Source organism: Oncorhynchus keta, chromosome 8 (genome assembly GCF_023373465.1).
Source record: "Oncorhynchus keta strain PuntledgeMale-10-30-2019 chromosome 8, Oket_V2, whole genome shotgun sequence".
In the NCBI taxonomy this organism is placed as follows: domain Eukaryota; kingdom Metazoa; phylum Chordata; class Actinopteri; order Salmoniformes; family Salmonidae; genus Oncorhynchus; species Oncorhynchus keta.
This window is the reverse complement of record NC_068428.1, coordinates 12,654,374-12,673,472: the sequence shown is the minus strand read 5'-3', so window position 1 is coordinate 12,673,472 and position 19,099 is coordinate 12,654,374. Positions and strand designations below refer to the sequence as shown.

The window sequence follows — 19,099 nt, the reverse complement described above, 5'->3', positions numbered from 1 at the left end:
AAAAACACAATTCTAGTTTGTGAATTTCACTGATTCACACACATTTATTATCAAAATAACCTAATTTCATAAAAACTGCTTGAGAGCGGGAAATCAAATCAAATTTTATTGGTCACATACACATGGTTAGCAGATGTTAATGCGAGTGTAGCGAAATGCTTGTGCTTCTAGCTCCGACTATGCAGTAATATCTAACAAGTAATCTAACAAATTCACAACTACCTTATATACACACAGTGGGTTAACTGCCTGTTCAGGGGCAGAACGACAGATTTGTACCTTGTCAGCTCTGGGATTTGAACTTGAAACCTTCCGGTTACGAGTCCAACGCTCTTACCACTAGGAATAAAGTATACACATATGAGATGAGTAACACAGGATATGTAAACATTATTAAAGTGTAGTTATTTAAAGTGACTAGTGATACCTTTATTAAGTCCATTATTTAAGTGCCCAGAGATTTGAGTCTGTATGTTGGCAGCGGCCTCTCTATGTTAGTGATGGCTGTTTAACAGTCTGATGGCCTTGATACAAGCTGTTTTTCAGTCTCTCGGTCCCAGCTTTGATGCACCTGTAGTGACCTCGCCTTCTGGATGATAGCGGGGTGAAAATGCAGTGGCTCGGGTGGTTGTTGTCTTTGATGATCTTTTTGGCCTTCCTGTGACATTGGGTGCTGTAGGTGTCCTGGAGGGCAGGTAGTTTGTCCCAGGTGATGCATTGTGCAGACCCTCTGGAGAGCCTTGCGGTTGAAGGTGGACCATTTCAGTTTGTCTGTGATGTTTACGCCGAGGAACATAAAACGTTCCACCTTCTCCACTACTGTCCCGTCAATGTGGATGGGGGGGTGCTCCCTCTGCTGTTTCCTGAAGTCCACGATCATCTTATTTGTTTTGTTGACATTGAGTGAGAGGTTGTTTTCCTTACACCACACTACGAGGGCCCTCACCTCCTCCCTGTAAGCGGTCTCATCGTTGTTGGTAAATCAGGCCTACCACTGTAGTGTCGTCTGCAAACTTGATGATTGAGTTGGAAGCGTGAATGGCCACGCAGTCGTGGGTGAACAGGGAGTACAGGAGAGGGCTGAGAACGCACCCTTGTGGGGCCCCAATGTTGAGGAACAGCGGGGTGGAGATGTTGTTTCCTAACTTCACCACCTGGCCCGTCAGAAAGTCCAGCAAATGCAAGCTTTCTACAAAAGCTTTCTACAAATTTGATTATCCATTGTTGTAAATTGCTCACTGGAAACCAGCCTATGAAACAAATTGGCTTATTGAAAGACTAAATGAATTACTTCTATGCAATGGTGTAGCCTACACTATTAGAAAAAAAATGCATGGTGGAAAAAGTACTCAATTCTCCTACTTGAGTAAAAGTAAAGATACATTTATAGAAAATGACTCAAGTCAAAGTGAAAATCATCCAGCAAAATACTACCTGAGTAAAAGTCTAATAGTATTTGGCTTTAAATATACTTAAGTATCAAAAGTAAATGTAGTTGCTAAAATGTACTTAAGTATCAAAAGTAAAAATAATGACAAATTCCAAAGATAGCCAGGGTCACACTTCAACTCTCAGACATAATTTACAAACAAAGCATGTGTTTCGTGAGTCCGCCAGATCAGAAGCAGTAGGGATGTTCTCTTGTTACGTGTGCGATTTGGACAATGTTCTGTCCTGCTAAGCATTCAAAATGTTATAATTACTTGTGGGTGTCAGGGAAAATGTATGGAGTAAAAAGTACATCATTTTCTTTAGGAATGTAGTGAAGTAAAATGAGTCAAAAATATAAATAGTAAAGATGCATTAAAAAATTACTCACGTAGTAATTTAAAGTATTTTTAATTAAGTACTTTACACCACTGAAAAAAAGCTATCTACAATTAAAGGGTTCTACAGCTGTCCCCATAGGAGAATCTTTTGAGGAACTATTTTTGATTCCAGATAGAACCCTTTTGGTTGCAGGTATAACTCTTTTGGGTTCCCTTTCCACAAAGGGTTCTACCTGGAACCAAAAAGGGTTCTCCTACAGGAACAGCTGAATAACCCTTTTGGATTTTTTTTTTCGAAAAGTGTACAGAAGAGATTACAAGGATGGAAATGATGCTGAAAAACAGATAGAGATCTACCTGTGACTGAGCACCCTTTGACCTTCCACTCGGCAAGTGCCTTTTTGGGTGGTGGTATAATATATTTGTTCGTTGTTGTTCTGAACCCACGTCACGTCGTCAAACTCGCCACCCCCACCCCATCGGTTGGTTGCACCCTCATTTTTAGTCTATGGTTGCGCATGTTGGTCTACTCTGCAGCTCGCACACGATAGATTGCGGCTATTCCGCGGACTGCCCACCGAGATTGCGCGCGCCCGGTATTCAAACACGCATGTCTTGAGATGCGTGAGTGTGTGTAGGAATAAACGACCTATTTAAAATATAATATCAACAGTGCTGCTACAGCAGCTGCAGCTATCATTTGATTAACACTTGATTTACATCATCATCAATATTCGGTCTGTCTTGGTTGATATGCGCAGCTGAGAGAGGCAGAAAGACAGATGAGCAGCAGAGACTAAATAAACTGAATTCTTCCGCTGCTCGATTGGTGATTTCATACGACCACCCAGAGAGGACATATGAATAAATAAAACATATTTGGGAGTTCACAATTTAATTATCTCATGATCACTACATAACAAAAAGTCTTACAAATGAAGCAGCCCACAAGGCAGAAGAATCCTGATTCATCAGCCTGCGGCTGCTATTGAGTATGATCTTCCTGCTAAAACTAGAGTTTACCCACTCTGGATTATATGCATCAGTCTATAAAGTTGATAACTAATCTGCCTGCAAGGAGCATTAACTATGAAACAGCATTACACGGCAGCATCCTGATTATGAGTTGTGAGGATGAAATGGAATCTGATCAGCCTGTCTGGAATGGAGCTCACCCACTGCAAATGTAAATATTATCCACAAAACATTTTTGGGGCCCCGAGAGGCACACCGATCTAAGGCACGGCATCTTAGTGCTAGAGGCATCACTACAGACACCCTTGTTCGAATCCAGGCTGTATCACAACCGGCTGTGATTGAGAGTCCCATAGGGCGGCGCAGAACTGGCCCAGCTTCGTTAGGGTTTGGTCGGGGTAGGCCGTCATTGTAAATAAGCATTTGTTCTCAACTGACTGGCCTAGTTAAATAAAGGTCAAACAAAAGTGTCCCTTATAATTCTACACATCAGTTATGCAGCATAGATAACACGCTAGACTGCCTAGCTAATCAGCTAGCTCACAATTCTAGCCAAGTTAACTTGCATTCCTTGCACGCGATTGGCTGTGGTCTTGGGGGCGAAACGCAGCCTGGAAGACAGTGCTGCCTGTCAGGCATGTTCAGGACCCCACAAGCGCATTGCGATCAATGCAGCCACAGGGCTCCTTGATGAGTGGTTTATCGTGCATCTGAACGAATGATTGGCTTATGTGTGGTACTTTTGTTATGTCGTGTTCGCAACAAAACTTTTGTTGTGTAGTGATCATGAGATAAATAAGTCATGATCTTGACATTAATTTTTTTATTTTTTATTTTACCTTTATTTAACCAGGCAAGTCAGTTAAGAACACATTCTTATTTTCAATGACGGCCTGGGAACAGTGGGTTAACTGAGGTATTTAAAAAAATGTTTTATTCATATTTCCTCTCTGGACTTCCATACTTCCAAGACAACTTGGAACTCTGAAGATCTTATACATTTTGTTCTATGAGATAATATCAGTCAGTTAATATGATCTTTATGAATTACGAAGCCTTTATGTCCTTTAAAAAATTACATATGATTAAATCCCTTTCCTGCAGTCAATTGACCAAATCGCCCCGCAATGTCCTCATGGGTGGAATGTTATATATATTTTTCATTATTAGTAAACTTTTTTTTTTTACTCAGCAAATCCAGTGTTTCTATGTCAAACGGTTTTTGTTATATTTCAGTTCTGTCATGTATATAAAGTATAATATTGGGATGCAAACTCGAAATATAATATATTTCAACTCTATATCTGACATGGTAGGTGCCTGCTTTTTTTTAAAGCCCATAACCATGTGTGGGAGGTTTATACTTTTGTTTCAAAGTAGATTTTTGTGACTCTGATTTGTGTGTGTTTAACACAGACCTTATTTTCCCATAGGCTTTGTCCAATGAACCATGGCGGAGTAAGTGCCTACAAAAAGACACCATTACTATTGCTCTCTATTGAAGTCGTTTGTGGTGATGAGGGGTGTTGTTCAAAACAAAGTCATCAGCGATTGGATCATTTCTAATCAATCAGAGTAACAAAGCCAATAACGAATTTTCTAAATGCTGCATCTAAATGTTCTGGCCCAACCAATCAGTTTCTGGGACCAATCAGAACAGTTAGAATGTGTTTGCGTTCTAGAAATCGGTGGGGAAGTACTCAGATCCAGACTCAACGCGGAGAAGAAACTAATGTCCGTGGGAGTGGCGTAGCGTTTGGCCGGAGCAAGGAGCCTGGCTACCTCGGCAAGCATCTTACGACCCAACTTCATCCTTTCTTTAGTTGGGAGTTGCACATGTGTGTCAGCAGCAGCAACAGAGGTAGTCGATTTTAGCTAACCACCGCGTTCATGTGATATTCGGGAAACTAGGAAACTCTGAAACGTACGACTTGCTAACTGGTTGAATGGGGCATGTGGGGGGGGGGTCATTTTGAGCAGCTGCCCCTCAAATGTCTGTGCACAGCCCCTGCTTAACACATTCCAAAAGGATGTGTCCTGGTTATCACACACACGAGACCAGGCTATGTTTCATGAGATACAGAAAGGAATCCTGACTGATGAAGACCCTCAGGTCAAAACGTTATAAAATCACCTAGGAGCATGAGCAACAGTGCACAGCGTTTTCCTTTCTGTTTTCCTTTCTGTTTTCCATGAGTTGGCCTACAACTTCCACACCTGCAGAAAGTACCTGGATGTGCGTATGTTCTTCAGCTTTTGTATACGTTTCGTGAGATACCATAACATCGAACCACAACATTGCAGAAGCAAATGAGCCGTCAACCCCAAAACCAAGTGTCAAGGTTATTACAAACTTTATATTCATTGTGTCTTTTAATGTAATCGCATGCATGACATGTGTGTTCAGCCCAGAAATGTGACCTCTTGACATTGAAATGTCTGCGCCACTCAAAATACCGCAGATACATTTGTTCATTTGTATGTAACAGTGTGAGTTGGTTAGCCAGTTCTTTGGGAGAGAGGAAATCATCCACATGTATGAAGGCATCTCCAGGCACAAAGTTCTCATAGTTCTGCCTAGGTGGCCCAAGAGCAATTGGCACAGATCCAGCAGCTAGTGGGTTGTACAGCTTTTCAGTGATGTAATCTTTGTGAATCGAGTTCTCAAACGAAAGATAGAATTTACAACTGGATATTGTGTCCAGGAAGTCTTGATCATTGACGTATTCTCCAAAGGCTTTTCCATAGGTGTGTATCTTGATGTGTTTGTGCAATTCGTTGAAGTACCTCGCTCTGGCATGGTCAGGGTTCCAGTTACTCACAATCCAGCAGACCAATTTAGTTTTAATTGGCAATACGAAAGCTTCCCCCTCCTTTTGGCTGAATACAACTGACCCATAAGGCACTTCAATATCTGCGTCTTGCCTATAATTCAAAGTCAAATTGAAAATATTTCCAAGACCTGGGTTTTTAGAAGTATGTGACGGGGACTCTAGATTCATCCACACCCACTTTTGGAATGGTGGGCGCTGCAATGGTGGTAGATTTGATAAATCACTTTTTATGTCTCGATGGTGAATGATGACTCCACTTGACTTATTGTATAGGTCTCGGTCAGCTGTTAAAAAACAGCCTTCAATATTGAACAGGGTCCTGCAAGTGTCTAGATCATAGGACTGACCAAAAGGCCACATCCATAATAAAACTATAGTCTTATTATGAGCCTTATTTTCTTCTTCTTCCTTCTGAATTGGTCGTGTTGATGATTCAAATGGCTTTGCAAGCCAGTTACCTGACGGTTTAAAATACATGAGGAAAACAGTCACAAAACAGCCTATTGCAATGATTGCAGTCACAAGTAGGCGCAGTAAGCCGTTAAGAGTTGCAGTTGCCATTTTTGTCCTGTAAAAACAAAATATATATATAGTGTCATTAGTTTGTTTCAAAACAATGTCGATGACCTGTTTCAATAATGAAACAAACAATGGAGTAATGTTCTGGTTGGGTTCAGTGCATATATTTTCTCAGGTGATATGGATTGTTTATCTTCTAGCCTTTTATATCACAAAAACATGACACTATTTTAATCACAGATGTCCAACATAGAAACAGGTTTACATATTTTAGCTTACTTATGCAAGATCACAATCAATAAATAGCCTACGATTCTGAAATAAGTAGCCTGAAGGTTTCACCCGTCAGTAGCCTATTAGAATGAGACTCTATTTATACAGTAGCTTCAGCATCCTATGCCCATGCTTTGAAGAAAGGACGGGTGCATTTAATAGATGTACACTATTGTACACATGTATATGCTGGGAATGCTGTTTTAGATAAATAATACATAAAAAATAAAACAATGCCATGTAACCTAGCCTAGTGGTCTTGTGAGTAGAAAAAGGAGGGCATGCAACTCCACCTATATGCAGACGTTAAGTTTTGCTTTAGAAAATAGGCTAGACATGACCAATAACAATATTAACATCATACTGTAGGACCTGCCTTCACCTGGCACAAACCTAAAACAGGTATATACTTTCAAAATGTCGATGAACAGTGCAAATGGGCTACAAAGCGATTGCTCAATTAACATCAATGGCCAACAATTAACGCATTAAACTACACAAAGACAACTTGCATAAACATGAGCGTTTATAATAAACAAGGAAAATAGGTGCTACCTACCCTCGAAACGGAAGAAAACAAATGACCCGAGATGCGAAACCTGTGAGCTGTGAACTTGAGCCACGCCCACGAGTCAGATCACAATGCGGTTGAGCAGAACAGGGCCAGGTTGTCGAAACAGACAAACATTTCTAAATAAATGACTTGATTAGGCTGCCGGAAATGACATAGTCATAGGTCAACATCATGAGTGATCTACAATTGTGTGCAGAAAATTAGGCCCCAGCCTAAGCACAGGCCTATTATTAGCCTTCTTCATTCATTTACATTAATACATTTATCAACTGAAGTGAATTCGCTTTTAATTTGGGTATCTATCTGGTTCATCCAGGTCAGGAGAAACAACATGTTGACTGGCATGGCTCATGTAGGCCTTATATAAACCACACTGGTGGTGAGTAGAAAGAAAGTTGGCAGTTATCCCCCAAAATACAATAAAGAGAAATTCCTCTAATTTCCTATATGGTTACAAGACCCTGGCGTTTGTTCAGTTACATTTAACTAAAGCATAGGCTTAATGTTTCAAGCGATTAGTGATGGCATAGTCATAGGTTAGCAAGAGTAGCCTAGGCCTAAAATGAACAATTAGTCAGTGTGGCGAAATGGAGGGACACGACTTCACAGGCCTAATTCATCTTACCAATAGAATACCACAGTATGAGTCTTAATACCGATAAAACCTAGAGGTCAAACAAGGGAATGGTTCCAATCATTTTTTTCCCACAATACATTTTTCCCACTTAAAATAAGGGCTGTGTTTTGTGTAGGCTTCCCTGCTGTGACTTTTGATGTGTAAATCTCTCTCAGACAAGGTGACTTTAATTAATATAGTTGCCTGTATTCACCCCCAACAACTGAAACGCTAATTAGCTACTAATGTGGCTATCATAAAGAACTACAAATGCCATCACAATCTGGACAAGACTGCCCGAATGGAGGCAAAAGTAACAATCTCTTTCAGCAAAGCTGCCTGCTAGGAACTCGCAGAGATGTGTAGTCTTGCATAATGTCTACTTTGATGTTAATCAGCATTCCAAGCCTACAGGAAACACAGCCCTTATTTTAAGTGTTTCTAAAATCCCCTATGGGGAAAAATGAATGGTGGAAAAACGATTGGAACCATTTCCCTGTTTGACCACAAGGTATTATGACACCTCTACTCAGAGGCTCTATTCATATGTTTCAACTGAAGTGAATTCACACTTGTTGATTTATTTCAGCTTGTGTGTCATTGCATACTTTTAACTTGGGTGTCTGGTTCCTTCGGGAGAAACCGCAAATGCCTGCAAGACTTGAATCAACTCAAACTCATGTTAGAGAATATTCTGTATTCAGAATACAGAAAAGCTACAGCCTGCACAGCTTGGTCCATACAGCAACTGGGACCCCTCTTCTTGTGAGCCTCTGTAGCAATGGGGTACGTTGCCCAATCATTTTCTTTTGTTCAGCAGGGCTTCTGCTGTGTAACACATCCCACTGGGCACATACGTCACTTTAACGTCTATTCCACGTCGGTTCAAGGTAAATTCATAAAAAGTATGTGGAAACAGCATTGATTCAACCAGTGTGTGCCCAGTGGGATGTTCCCAGTTTGATAGACACAAAATCTGTGACAATAATAGCTGTAATAATTATGAAAATTAATTGGGCAACTAATAGAAAGTAACCAAGTAGTTGGTCCTTGTGCAGTGGTGGAAAAAGTATCTAATTGTCATACTTGAGTAAAAGTAAAGATACCTTAATAGAAAATTACTCAAGTAAAAGTCAACCAGTAAAATTCTACTTGAGTAAAACAATTTAAAGTATTTGGTTTAAAATATACTTAATTAAGTATCAAAAGTAAACGTATACATAATTTCAAAATCCTTATAAAGCAAACCAGACCACACCATTTGTCTTGTTTTTTAAAAATTGTATTTACGGATAGCCAGGGTCATGCTCCAACACCCAGGCATCATTTACAAACAAAGCATGTGTGTTTAGTGAGTCTGCCAGATCAGAGGCAGTAGGGATGACCAGGGATGTTCTGTTGATAAGTGCGGGAATTGGACCATTACCCTGTCCTACTAAGCATTCAAAATGCAATGAGTGTCAGGGAAAATGTATGGAGTAAAAAGTACATTATTTTCTTTAGGAATGTAGTGAAGTAAAAGTAGTCAAAAATATAAATAGTAAAGTACAGATACCCCCCCCAAAACTGCTTAAGTACTACTTTAAAGTATTTTTACTTAAGTACTTTACACCACTGTCCTTTTGAAGGTAGGGACAAATATCCACAGGGAAGAATTATTAAACAGATAGATTTCTATCACCTGGCACATGCGCAAAACCATGTAAATAAATGCAAGACTTCAGTTAGTAAAAATCATGATAGCCACCTACAGTCAGAGACCCTAGTTTTGAAGTCGTTTTAATAATGCTCTCCTGTGGATATTATGTCTCAAACTTTCAAAGGCGTAAGGACGAAATCAGCGGACAACAGGTAGAGGAGTTCTGTGACCCAGGGCATCCCAAACTCAGTCATGCCCCCCCATGTTTTTTCCCCCCTAGCACTACAGTGATGATTCAAATAACACACTCATCATTAAGCTTTGATTATTTTAATCAGCTGTGTAGTGCTAGGGAGAAATACAAAATGGGGGGAGTCCCAGGACCAAGTTTGGGAAACCCAGCTGTGACCCACTTAAAGCCTTTTTACATTTCCAGACCTGTTAAAATGAATGAACATGTTTTTTTGTGTGTAGACCCAATCCAGTATGAATGTACGACCCAAAAGGAATATGCTGCAAATGCATCCTGCTAGTGTGTCCAGATCCACCGTTCAGAAAACACTGAGTGGCCTAGTCTTCAGACTCTTGAAAGTCCACCTCTATAAAGACCTTAAGGTAATGAATTGTTGTGACTTATAGTACATTCCCCAGGCACTTAGCCTCTCTGTGTAACAATTACTTCTCTCTACCAAGAGCGTAATTTTACTCCTATTTTAGATTCATGTGTAGTTTGCAAGTACATACTCTGGAGGGCAGTAAAAGACAACTAATGGTTTTTCATTGACGACTGCAGCTGGCTTAAGGTAGCATGAGCCCAGTCACACCACTATCACAGCACTGTCAGGGCAGTTAGTTTAAGATCTGAACAGGAAGCCAGTATAATAAGTCTAATTTGTATAATAAGGACTCACATACATACATACATACATTACATCTACACACACACACACACACACACACACACACACACACACACACACACACACACACACACACACACACACACACACACACACACACACATACATACATACATACATACATACATACATACATACATACATACATACATACATACATACATACATACATACATACATACACATACATACATACAATCTTATAATCTGTGTTATAGTGTCCCTGTGTTGGGAACCAATTATGCACTGCAAAAAGTACAATCTAAGCAAGTCTAAATAAGTTATATTGAGTGATAATTCACTGAAAATTAGTGTTCTTTTCTTGTTTTTTTCTTACCAAGCTAAATTATCGAATGTCATTGGAAAATAATTTAGCTTATTTTAACCTATAAAAAACTTTATGAAAGTATTTCCTATTTCAAGATCTTTTAAGATATTTTTTTAACCTTAATCATCATAGTAAGGTAAAATATCTTGAAAAATATCTTGAGATAAGACAAATGAATCGTATTACGTCTTTTTTAGGTTAAAATAAACTAAATGATCTGCCACTGACGTTAGATAATTTAGCTTGGTAAGAAAAAACAAGAAAGAAACACATTTTAAGTGAATTATCACTCAACATGAAATAGGCTTGCTTAGATTTCACTTTTTGTAGTGTGGTCCTATTTTACGTTATGGTTACGGATATAGACCAAAGGATAGTTTTCATTTCTGCAAAAGCCCCCTTAGAGATAAGCATGGCTTTCTCATTTGAGAGGATTTCAATAGAATGGGAATTCAGTGCTCTATATAGCAGCCGCAGGAAAATGCCTCTGTCCTTGTAATTTTCCTCTTAAAAATGGACTCCATTGGTGCCTGCAAAGAGACTTGAAGAACTCTTAAAGGTTGACTCAGTGATATGCCGTAGATGCAGAACATAAACAGAACAGTGGGTCAATTTCCACAACAACTTAGTGTTGAAGTGCGAAGCTACACCTCTCCGCTGTTTGGGCCCCTGGCTACCACGCTGTATCAGCTTGAAGTGTATCATGCACATATGCAGATACTGTGTGTGACCATGTGCGAGCTAATTATCGCATCTCGCTCATCTCAATGGCCTTTCTAGAGAAGATCAAACCCAAATGTATCATGGGCAAATTGTGCCTGGCTGACTGATCTACAAATAATAATGGGTAGTTATTTATGAACCTTCTGCAATGTCGAACAGCCCATTGTATACGGTGATACATTTAGCTGCTGCCCGTACACCGTGACGTATTTCATTATGACATACATCATCTCATTCCGCTACTGGACGGAGAGTGTGTGGTTTCACAAACGCAAGGCAAGATGGAGGAGAGCCTAGTCTCTCGTCAGAGATCGCATTTATTTTGCGAGATTGCAAAATATAACCATTTCATTCAAGACAGGAGACACGTATTGTTTAAGGTGATAAAACATGTTTTGTTTGGTACTTTTTCCTTAACTTGTTTCTCTAACTTTCTAGCTAGTCAAGCTAGCTTACAGAGCAGCTAACGTAAACTCACCCCATTCCGTATAAATGTGCGTCACCGCAACATTCAAACGAGGCTACAAAGAAAAGTAATGGGACTGTAGCGACTGTGTTGACGTCAAAATTGGGGGTGTGAACTAGGTGTCTATTCAAGCGCTGATCGACATGGTAATGGCTCTATAGTATTGGAGAAAAGTTGAAAAAACTGACCCTCCGTTACATCTTGACGTGTCATGTCGTAACGTACAGCATGCATAAAGCAACTATTTCCGTCTTACAAATCTCTCTCCACCAGGTGTAGCACTTCTATCATCCTTTAATAACAAGAAATGGACAGTTACGGGGGTAAGGGGGATGGATACCTAGTCATTTTTTTCATCATCATTGCATGTGATCATCATTCTCAAAGCCGCTGTTTACTTCTAAGATCACTTTAGCACCGCCCTAAAAACCCTTTTCAAATTCGACAAACCTTCAAATAGGTATGTAATGACACATTATATAAACTCTTAATAGTGTTTTATTTATATTTTAGAGGTGATAAGTTGGACAGATCGAGTGGAAAAAAGCTATTTTCCCACACAACATCTCTCCTTCTCACTATCACACATTAGTTTCGCTTCCCCACCCGCCATTTTTTTTAAAGACCCGACGGGGCTCATTGCCTGCTTAAATTATGCAGAAATGGGCAGCGTTTAGGTCATGTAATTGATTCTGTTGGAAAGGGGAGAAATTGTGCTTTACAATGGTATTGACATTACAGTTGATCTGGAAGTATTACGTTTTTGAGGCGCTAAAATAAGGGCAATTGTACGGACCAAGACAATGTACGAGTTTACTTGAGTTTACGTTAGCTAGCTAAAAGCTAGGCTAGGTTGAAGATACTGAAGCTAGTGACCTCCACCTAATAATGATTAAAAAAAAACAAATGTCATTACCATCACAATTAACTAAAATGGCAGGCAACAGTCATATAATATAATTGGACTAACGGCCAATGTGTATTATTTAACATTACTATTAAAATAGTACTCACTTAAAAAGAATGGGTAATTGTTTACAAATTACTAGCTATCCCATAAAGCCATCATCACCTAAACTTATTTTATTATTGTTCTGTGGTTTGCTAACTTCCTGTTCTATTGATGGACTCTGGCTGCACCATAGACTGGAAAAAGAATGGAAAAAGCCACCGATGACACCATCCTATTGTTTCCTATGTGAAGTCTCAGTGGTGCATTTGAAGATCAGGATTTGTTGTTTTGGCATGTTGCGATCTTGCTTCATGGCGGAGTTTTTGGGAACATTGCATGTGCGGTTTGAGCTGCTCTGGGAAATGATGTGCAGGCTAGCTCAGTGCTGCCCGCTATCATTGAGTATATCAAGTTGAAGGCCAACCGGGGTACTGCAGGCTGCACATTTCCTTTATAACTTCTTCTGTGTGCGATTTTAAAATAATTGGTTCAAGGACATCTGGTGAAGTAGAAGCAAGTATTGGCACCAGAAGATCATCAATCTCGCATTGACTAAAATGGGGGATCCTCCAGCCTCTCAGTGAGAGGGGGCAGTTGTTCTGGACTGCACTAAAGACAATTCAGAGTTTGGAAAAATTCAAAGTGTGTGGCATCCGTTTCGCAACAAAGCCTTCAACAACAAGAGGAGCGCTGCTATACCACTCCGTTGTGGACAGTCCCCATTGAAATGAATGACGTCTGCCGCAACTCAACAGACTGCTCGATGTAATGTGAATGAGGCTTTTAAGTACTTATATGTAGGCCCGACTGTGCTGATAGTGTACGTAAAGTGCCTTCTTCCACATGTAGTTTACAACCTGAATTTAAAATGGATTAAATTGAGATCACCACACTGTCTGTGTGCGTGGACCATTTCAGTTTGTCGGTGATATGTTCACCGAGGAACTTAAAACTTTCCACCTTCTCCACTACTGTCCCGTCGATGTGGATGGGGGCCACGCAGTCGTGGGGGGAACTGGGAGTACAGGAGAGGGCTGAGAATGCACCCTTGTGGGGCCCCAGTGTTGAGGATCAGCGGAGTGGAGATGTTGTTTCCTACCTTCTCCACCTGGAGTTCGGCCCGTCAGGAAGCCCAGGACCCAGTTGCACTGGACGGGGTCGAGACCCAGGGTCTCAAGCTAAATGATGAGTTTGGAGTGTACTATGGTGTTGAATACTGAGCTGTCGTCAATTAACAACATTCTTACATAGGTATTCCTGTCGTCCAGATGGGATAGGGCAGTGTGATGGCGATTGCATCGTCTGTGGACCTATTGGGGCGGGAAGCAAATTGGAGTGGGTCTAGGGTAACAGGTAGGGTGGAGGTGATATGATCCTTGACTAGTCTCTCGAAGCACTTCATGATGACAGAAGTGAGTGCTACGGGGCGAGAGTAATTTAGTTCAATTACCTTAGCTTTCTTGGGAACAGGAACAACAGTGGCCATCTTGAAGCATGTGGGGACTGCAGACTGAGATAGGGATTGATTATATCCATAAACACACCAGCCAGCTGGTCTGCACATTCTCTGAGGATGAGGCTAGGGATGCCGTCTGGGCAAGCAGCCAAGCGAGGGTTAACACGTTGAAATGTTTTACTCACGTCGGCCATGCGCAAAGAAATTGTTTAACTTGTCTGGGAGCAAGACGTCGATGTCCGCGACGGGGCTGGTTTTCTTTTTGTAATTCGTGATTGTCTGTAGACCCTGCCACATATGTCTCGTGTTTGAGCCGTTGAATTGCAACTCCACTTTGTCTCTATACTGACACTTGCTTGTTTGATTGCCTTACGGAGGGAATAACTACACTGTTTTGTATTCGGTCGTGTTTCCAGTCACCTTGGCATGATTAAATGCTGTGGTACGTGCTTTCAGTTTTGCACGAATGCTGCCATCAATCCACGGTTTCTGGTTAGTGAAGGTTTTAATATTCACAGTGAGTACATCTCTTATACACTTCCTCATAAACTCGCTCACAGAGTAAGTGTATCCGTCAATATTATTGTCTGAGGCTACCTGGAACATATTCCAGTCCACGTGATCGAAGCATTCTTGAAGCGTGGAATCTGGTTGGTCAGACCAGCGTTGGATAGACCTAAGCATGGGTGCTTCCTGTTTTAGTCATCGTCAGATTTGCCAAAAGGAGGGCGGGGGTGGGCCTTGTTTGCATTGCGGAAGCTAGAATATCAGTGGTCGAGTGTGTTACTCGCTTGTGTACTGCAATCAATATGCTGATAGAATTTAGGTAACCTTGTTCTCAGATTAGCTTTGTTAAAATCCCCAGCTACAATAAATGTAACCTCAGGATATATGGTTTCCAATTTGCATATAGTGCAGTGAAGTTCCCTGATGGCATTCTTGGTATCTGCTTGCGGGGGGATATACACGGCTGTGACGATAACCGAGGAGAGTTCTCTTGTGAGATAATCCAGTCTGCATTTGATTGTGAGGTATTCTAGGTCAGGTGAACAAAAGGACTTGAGTTCTTGTATGTTGTTACAATTACACCATGAGTCATTGATCATGAAACATACACCCCCGCCCTTCTTCTTACCAGAGAGATGTTTGTTCCTGTCGGCATGATCCACTGGAAATCCCGTAGGCAGTACAGACTCTGACAGCATGCACCCAGCTAGCCATGTCTCCGTGAAACAGAGTATGTTACAATCTCTTTGCAAAGCAACTCTTGCCTTAATTTAGTCGACTTTGTTAACTAGGGACTGGACATTAGCGAGTAATGTACTCGGAAGCGGTGGGTGGTGTGCGCGTATCCGAAGCCTCACTAGAAGACAGCTCCGGCACCCTCTCCTCCGACGTTGTTGTTTTGGGCCGGCGTCTGGAATCAGTTCAAATGCCCTGGGAGGTGCAGACATATAATCCACTTTGGGAAAGTCATATTTCTGGTTGTAGTGCTGGTTGTGCTGGCAAGTTGACGTCTCTCGGAAATCCAATAGTTCTTCCCGGCTGTATGTAATAACACTTAAGGTTTTCTGGGCTAACAATGTAAGAAATAATACATTTAAAAAACTAAATACAGCACAGTTGCCTAAGGACTTGAACCGAAGCTGCCATCTCTATTGGTGCCAGCTTGGGGGTAGGAGCTGTTAAAGAGCTTTTTGGACCAAGACTTGGAGCTCTGGTACCGCTTGCCGTGCGGTAGCAGAGAGAACAGTCTATGACTTGGGTGACTGGAGTATTTGACAATTTTTTTAACCTTCCTCTGACACCGCCTGGTATATAGGTCCTGGATGGCAGGAAGCATTGACCCCAGTGATGGGCTGTATGCGCGACCCTCTGTGGCGCCTTATGGTCAGATACTGAGCAGTTGCCATACCAGGCGGTGATGCAACCAGTCAGGATGTTCTTGATGGTCCAGCATTTGAACTGTTTGAGGACCTGGGGACCCATGCCAAGTCGTTTCAGTCTCCTGAGGGGGAAAAGGTGTTGTCTTCACGACTGTCTTGGTGTGTTTGGACCATGATAGTTTGTTGGTGATGTGGACACCTAGGAACTTGAAACTCTCGACCCGCTACACTTCAGGTCTTTGACCTTCTCCCTATAGGCTGTCTCATTGTTGTCAGTGATCAGGCCTACCACTGTTGTGTCATCAGCTAACTTTATTTTTTGATTTCACCTTTATTTAACCAGGTGGAATAGTTGAGAACACATTCTGATGATGGTATTGGAGTCGTTTTTGGCCACGTAGTCATGGGTGAATAGAGAGTACTGGAGGGGACAAAGCACGCACCCCTGAGGGGAACTGGTGTTGAGGATCAGCGTTGCAGATGTGTTGTTGCCTATCCTTACCACCTGGGTGTGGCCTGTCAGGAAGTCCAGGATCCAGTTGCAGAGGGAGGTGTTTAGTCCCAGGGTCCTTAGTTTAGTGATGAGCTTTGTGGCCACTATGGTGTTGAACGCTGAGCTGTAGTCAATGAACATCATTCTCACTTAGATGTTCTTTTTGTCCAGGTGAGAACGTTTGAATACTTATGTGAATGAGATATTTCTGTATGTAATTTTCAATACATTTCCAGAAATGTCCAAAAACATGTTTTTAATCCATTTTGAATTCATGCTGTAACCCAACAAAATGTTGAACAAGTCAAGGGGCATTAATACTTTCTGAAGGCACCGTATAAGATGTACAAAAGCAAAGTACATGGTTGTTTCTCCCACCATAGAATGGAGCTCTGTGTGCATTACACAAACAACTAGTGAACCTCACCCGCATTTCATCTAATCGTCAGTATATATTGCGAGTGGAAGGTGCAGGCTAAAGTGGCCAATTTAGATAGGGGCTGCAGGTGTCTTCTTTGTGTAAGACCAAACTCTCATACTGTGTGTTTAGAATAAAATAGGACTGGCCTTAAAGGAAAACAGGAAAACCATTCTGTCTTTGTAATTCATTTTCTTTCTTTCACACAGTATTATAGAATTGTTTATTTTGTGGAGGCACACTACCACCTTCTGCAATGTGATATGTATGGAGATGTATTTTGGGGAATTCAGCAGATGGACGTTATACTCTATTTAGTACACACAGTATAACCCTATTCCACCAAATGTGAGAGATCACATTTTCTCTACCTTTAATGTCAAATTTAATAGAATTCCAAAAATAGACTCACAAACATGTTTGAACATTTGTGGCACTGATCACCTAATCAGACCAACACACCAACGGTTTTCAGTTGTGCTAGCATAATTGCAAAAGGTTTTCTAATGATCCATTAGCCTTTTATAATGATACACTTGGATTAGCTGACACAACATGCCATTGGAACACAGGAGTGATGGTTGCTGATAATGGGCCTCTGTACACCTATGTAGATATTCCATAAATAAATCAGACGTTTCCAGCTACAATAGTCATTTACAACATTAACAATGTCTACACTGTGTTTCTGATCAATTTGATGTTATTTTAATGGACAAAAAATATGCCTTCCTTTCAAAAACAAGGACATTTCTAAGTGACTCCAAACTTTTGATCGGCAGATGTTACCATCTCAATAGGTAAAACACGACTATAGTAAGTGTCTATTAGGTACCACATAAAGTAACGGAGTTGACCGTAACAGTGTTGACGATTTCATCTTAACTCTTAATTAATCACCTTGACAGGAGGAATGGACACTTGTTGTGTGCAACAGGCAGTGGCATTTGAATGCAAGCTTTAAAATAAAAAGAAATAAAAAAGTTAAATCCCAAAACAGTTCTAGCCTGTCTATCTATGGGTAACAGGTTGGATGTGTTTTGCTCAACCTGCTCAGTTTTTCACCAGAAAAGGGCCAAAAAGAGTAGACCCAGCTCCCCTACTTTCACGCTATGATTTGACTATTAGATGTTCTATGTTGCTTTTTGGGGGGAAAAAATTAATAGTTTCACCATGACAGTTCTGTTCACGTAACAGGGTGTTTTTTTTTCCAAATGAGGTGACTGACCCAGCACTTAAATGAATCACTTATCACTAGGGCTTTACAATGATGGTGAAACTTGGATACATTTTGGGATTAAGATCTTCCTAGAAGTGACACAGGGTTGATTTATTTATTTGTTATTTTACCAGGTATGTTGACTGAGAACACATTCTCATTTACAGCAGCAACCTGGGGAATAGTTACAGGGGAGAGGAGGGGGATGAATGAGCCAATTGTAAACTGGGGATTCTTAGGTGAAGGTGATGGTTTGAGGGCCAGATTGGGAATTTAGCCAGGACACCGGGGTTTAACACCGCTACTCTTACAATTTAATATAAAAGGCTTATAAAATGCAATATTGGTGCACAATTTCTATTTAAAATATCAGAGAGACGCAAAAGGCACTCTTTGTGGAACAACCCACCAACAGTCTGGAAGACTGGGAATAATAAACCTGTTTGTTTGCACCACTCCTGAAGCTGTATGTTGATCTTAATTCAGATGACACTGTTTAAAGACACGTTGCTCAAACTTTCACAAGAAAAGAGCAGAAAATGCGGTCAAGAGTTTCCTTTGCGATCTTTTGTGTCAACCTTCTGTCAAGTGTGTCAAGACCAGCAAAGTGGTTTGTCAGTGATAAGACACATCAGAGCACTTCTAAAGCTGTGACTTTGAATGCTTAATAAACCAAACATATGTTCGATAAGCCGTCCCCCCACCAAAGAAGGGACAAGAGTTCACCAATCTAAATCTAAACTTCAAAGGCACCATCTCTTCTCTTATGATAGCTTCCCTTTCAACAAATTAGGTCAAGTTTCCGCAGCAATTTTAGAAATTAGGAGACTGCCTCTTTGAAATGTAATCACGTTGAGCAGCATGAGTAAACACATTGCAGACAGTCTTCTATTTCTTCAAGCAATTGAACTTTCGTTATGGTCACGAATAATTATTCTAAATGTGTATAGCTTTGATGCAGCGGCACAAGCACAATACGCTTGTTAGGATAAATATTTGTTGTCTGTAATAGCAATAGACTTGTAACGATGGTTGGAAT

General features: G+C 40.8%; 1 protein-coding gene across 2 annotated transcripts; it reads right to left on the bottom strand.

The window, feature by feature from the left end:
* Window positions 1-10: 10 nt before the first annotated feature.
* Window positions 11-7,027, bottom strand: LOC118386794 (4-galactosyl-N-acetylglucosaminide 3-alpha-L-fucosyltransferase 9-like). 2 transcript variants are annotated; one of them, XM_035774637.2, is made up of 2 exons: window positions 6,930-7,027; window positions 11-6,146 (listed from the first exon to the last, which is right to left on the bottom strand). In XM_035774637.2, exon 2 carries the CDS (start codon window positions 6,137-6,139, stop codon window positions 5,063-5,065), a length of 1,077 nt encoding a protein of 358 aa, XP_035630530.1. In that variant the 5' UTR covers window positions 6,140-6,146; window positions 6,930-7,027; the 3' UTR covers window positions 11-5,062. The 2 variants fall into 2 exon arrangements, with proteins under 2 accessions (XP_035630530.1, XP_035630531.1); XM_035774638.2 differs by having other exon boundaries at window positions 11-6,036; window positions 6,930-7,025.
* Between the last annotated feature and the right edge of the window lie 12,072 nt (window positions 7,028-19,099).

What these genes read in the sequence shown, in the direction of transcription:
- LOC118386794 (XM_035774637.2), bottom strand. Translation starts at nt 6,139, where the DNA reads ATGGCAACTGCAACTCTTAACGGCTTACTGCGCCTACTTGTGACTGCA.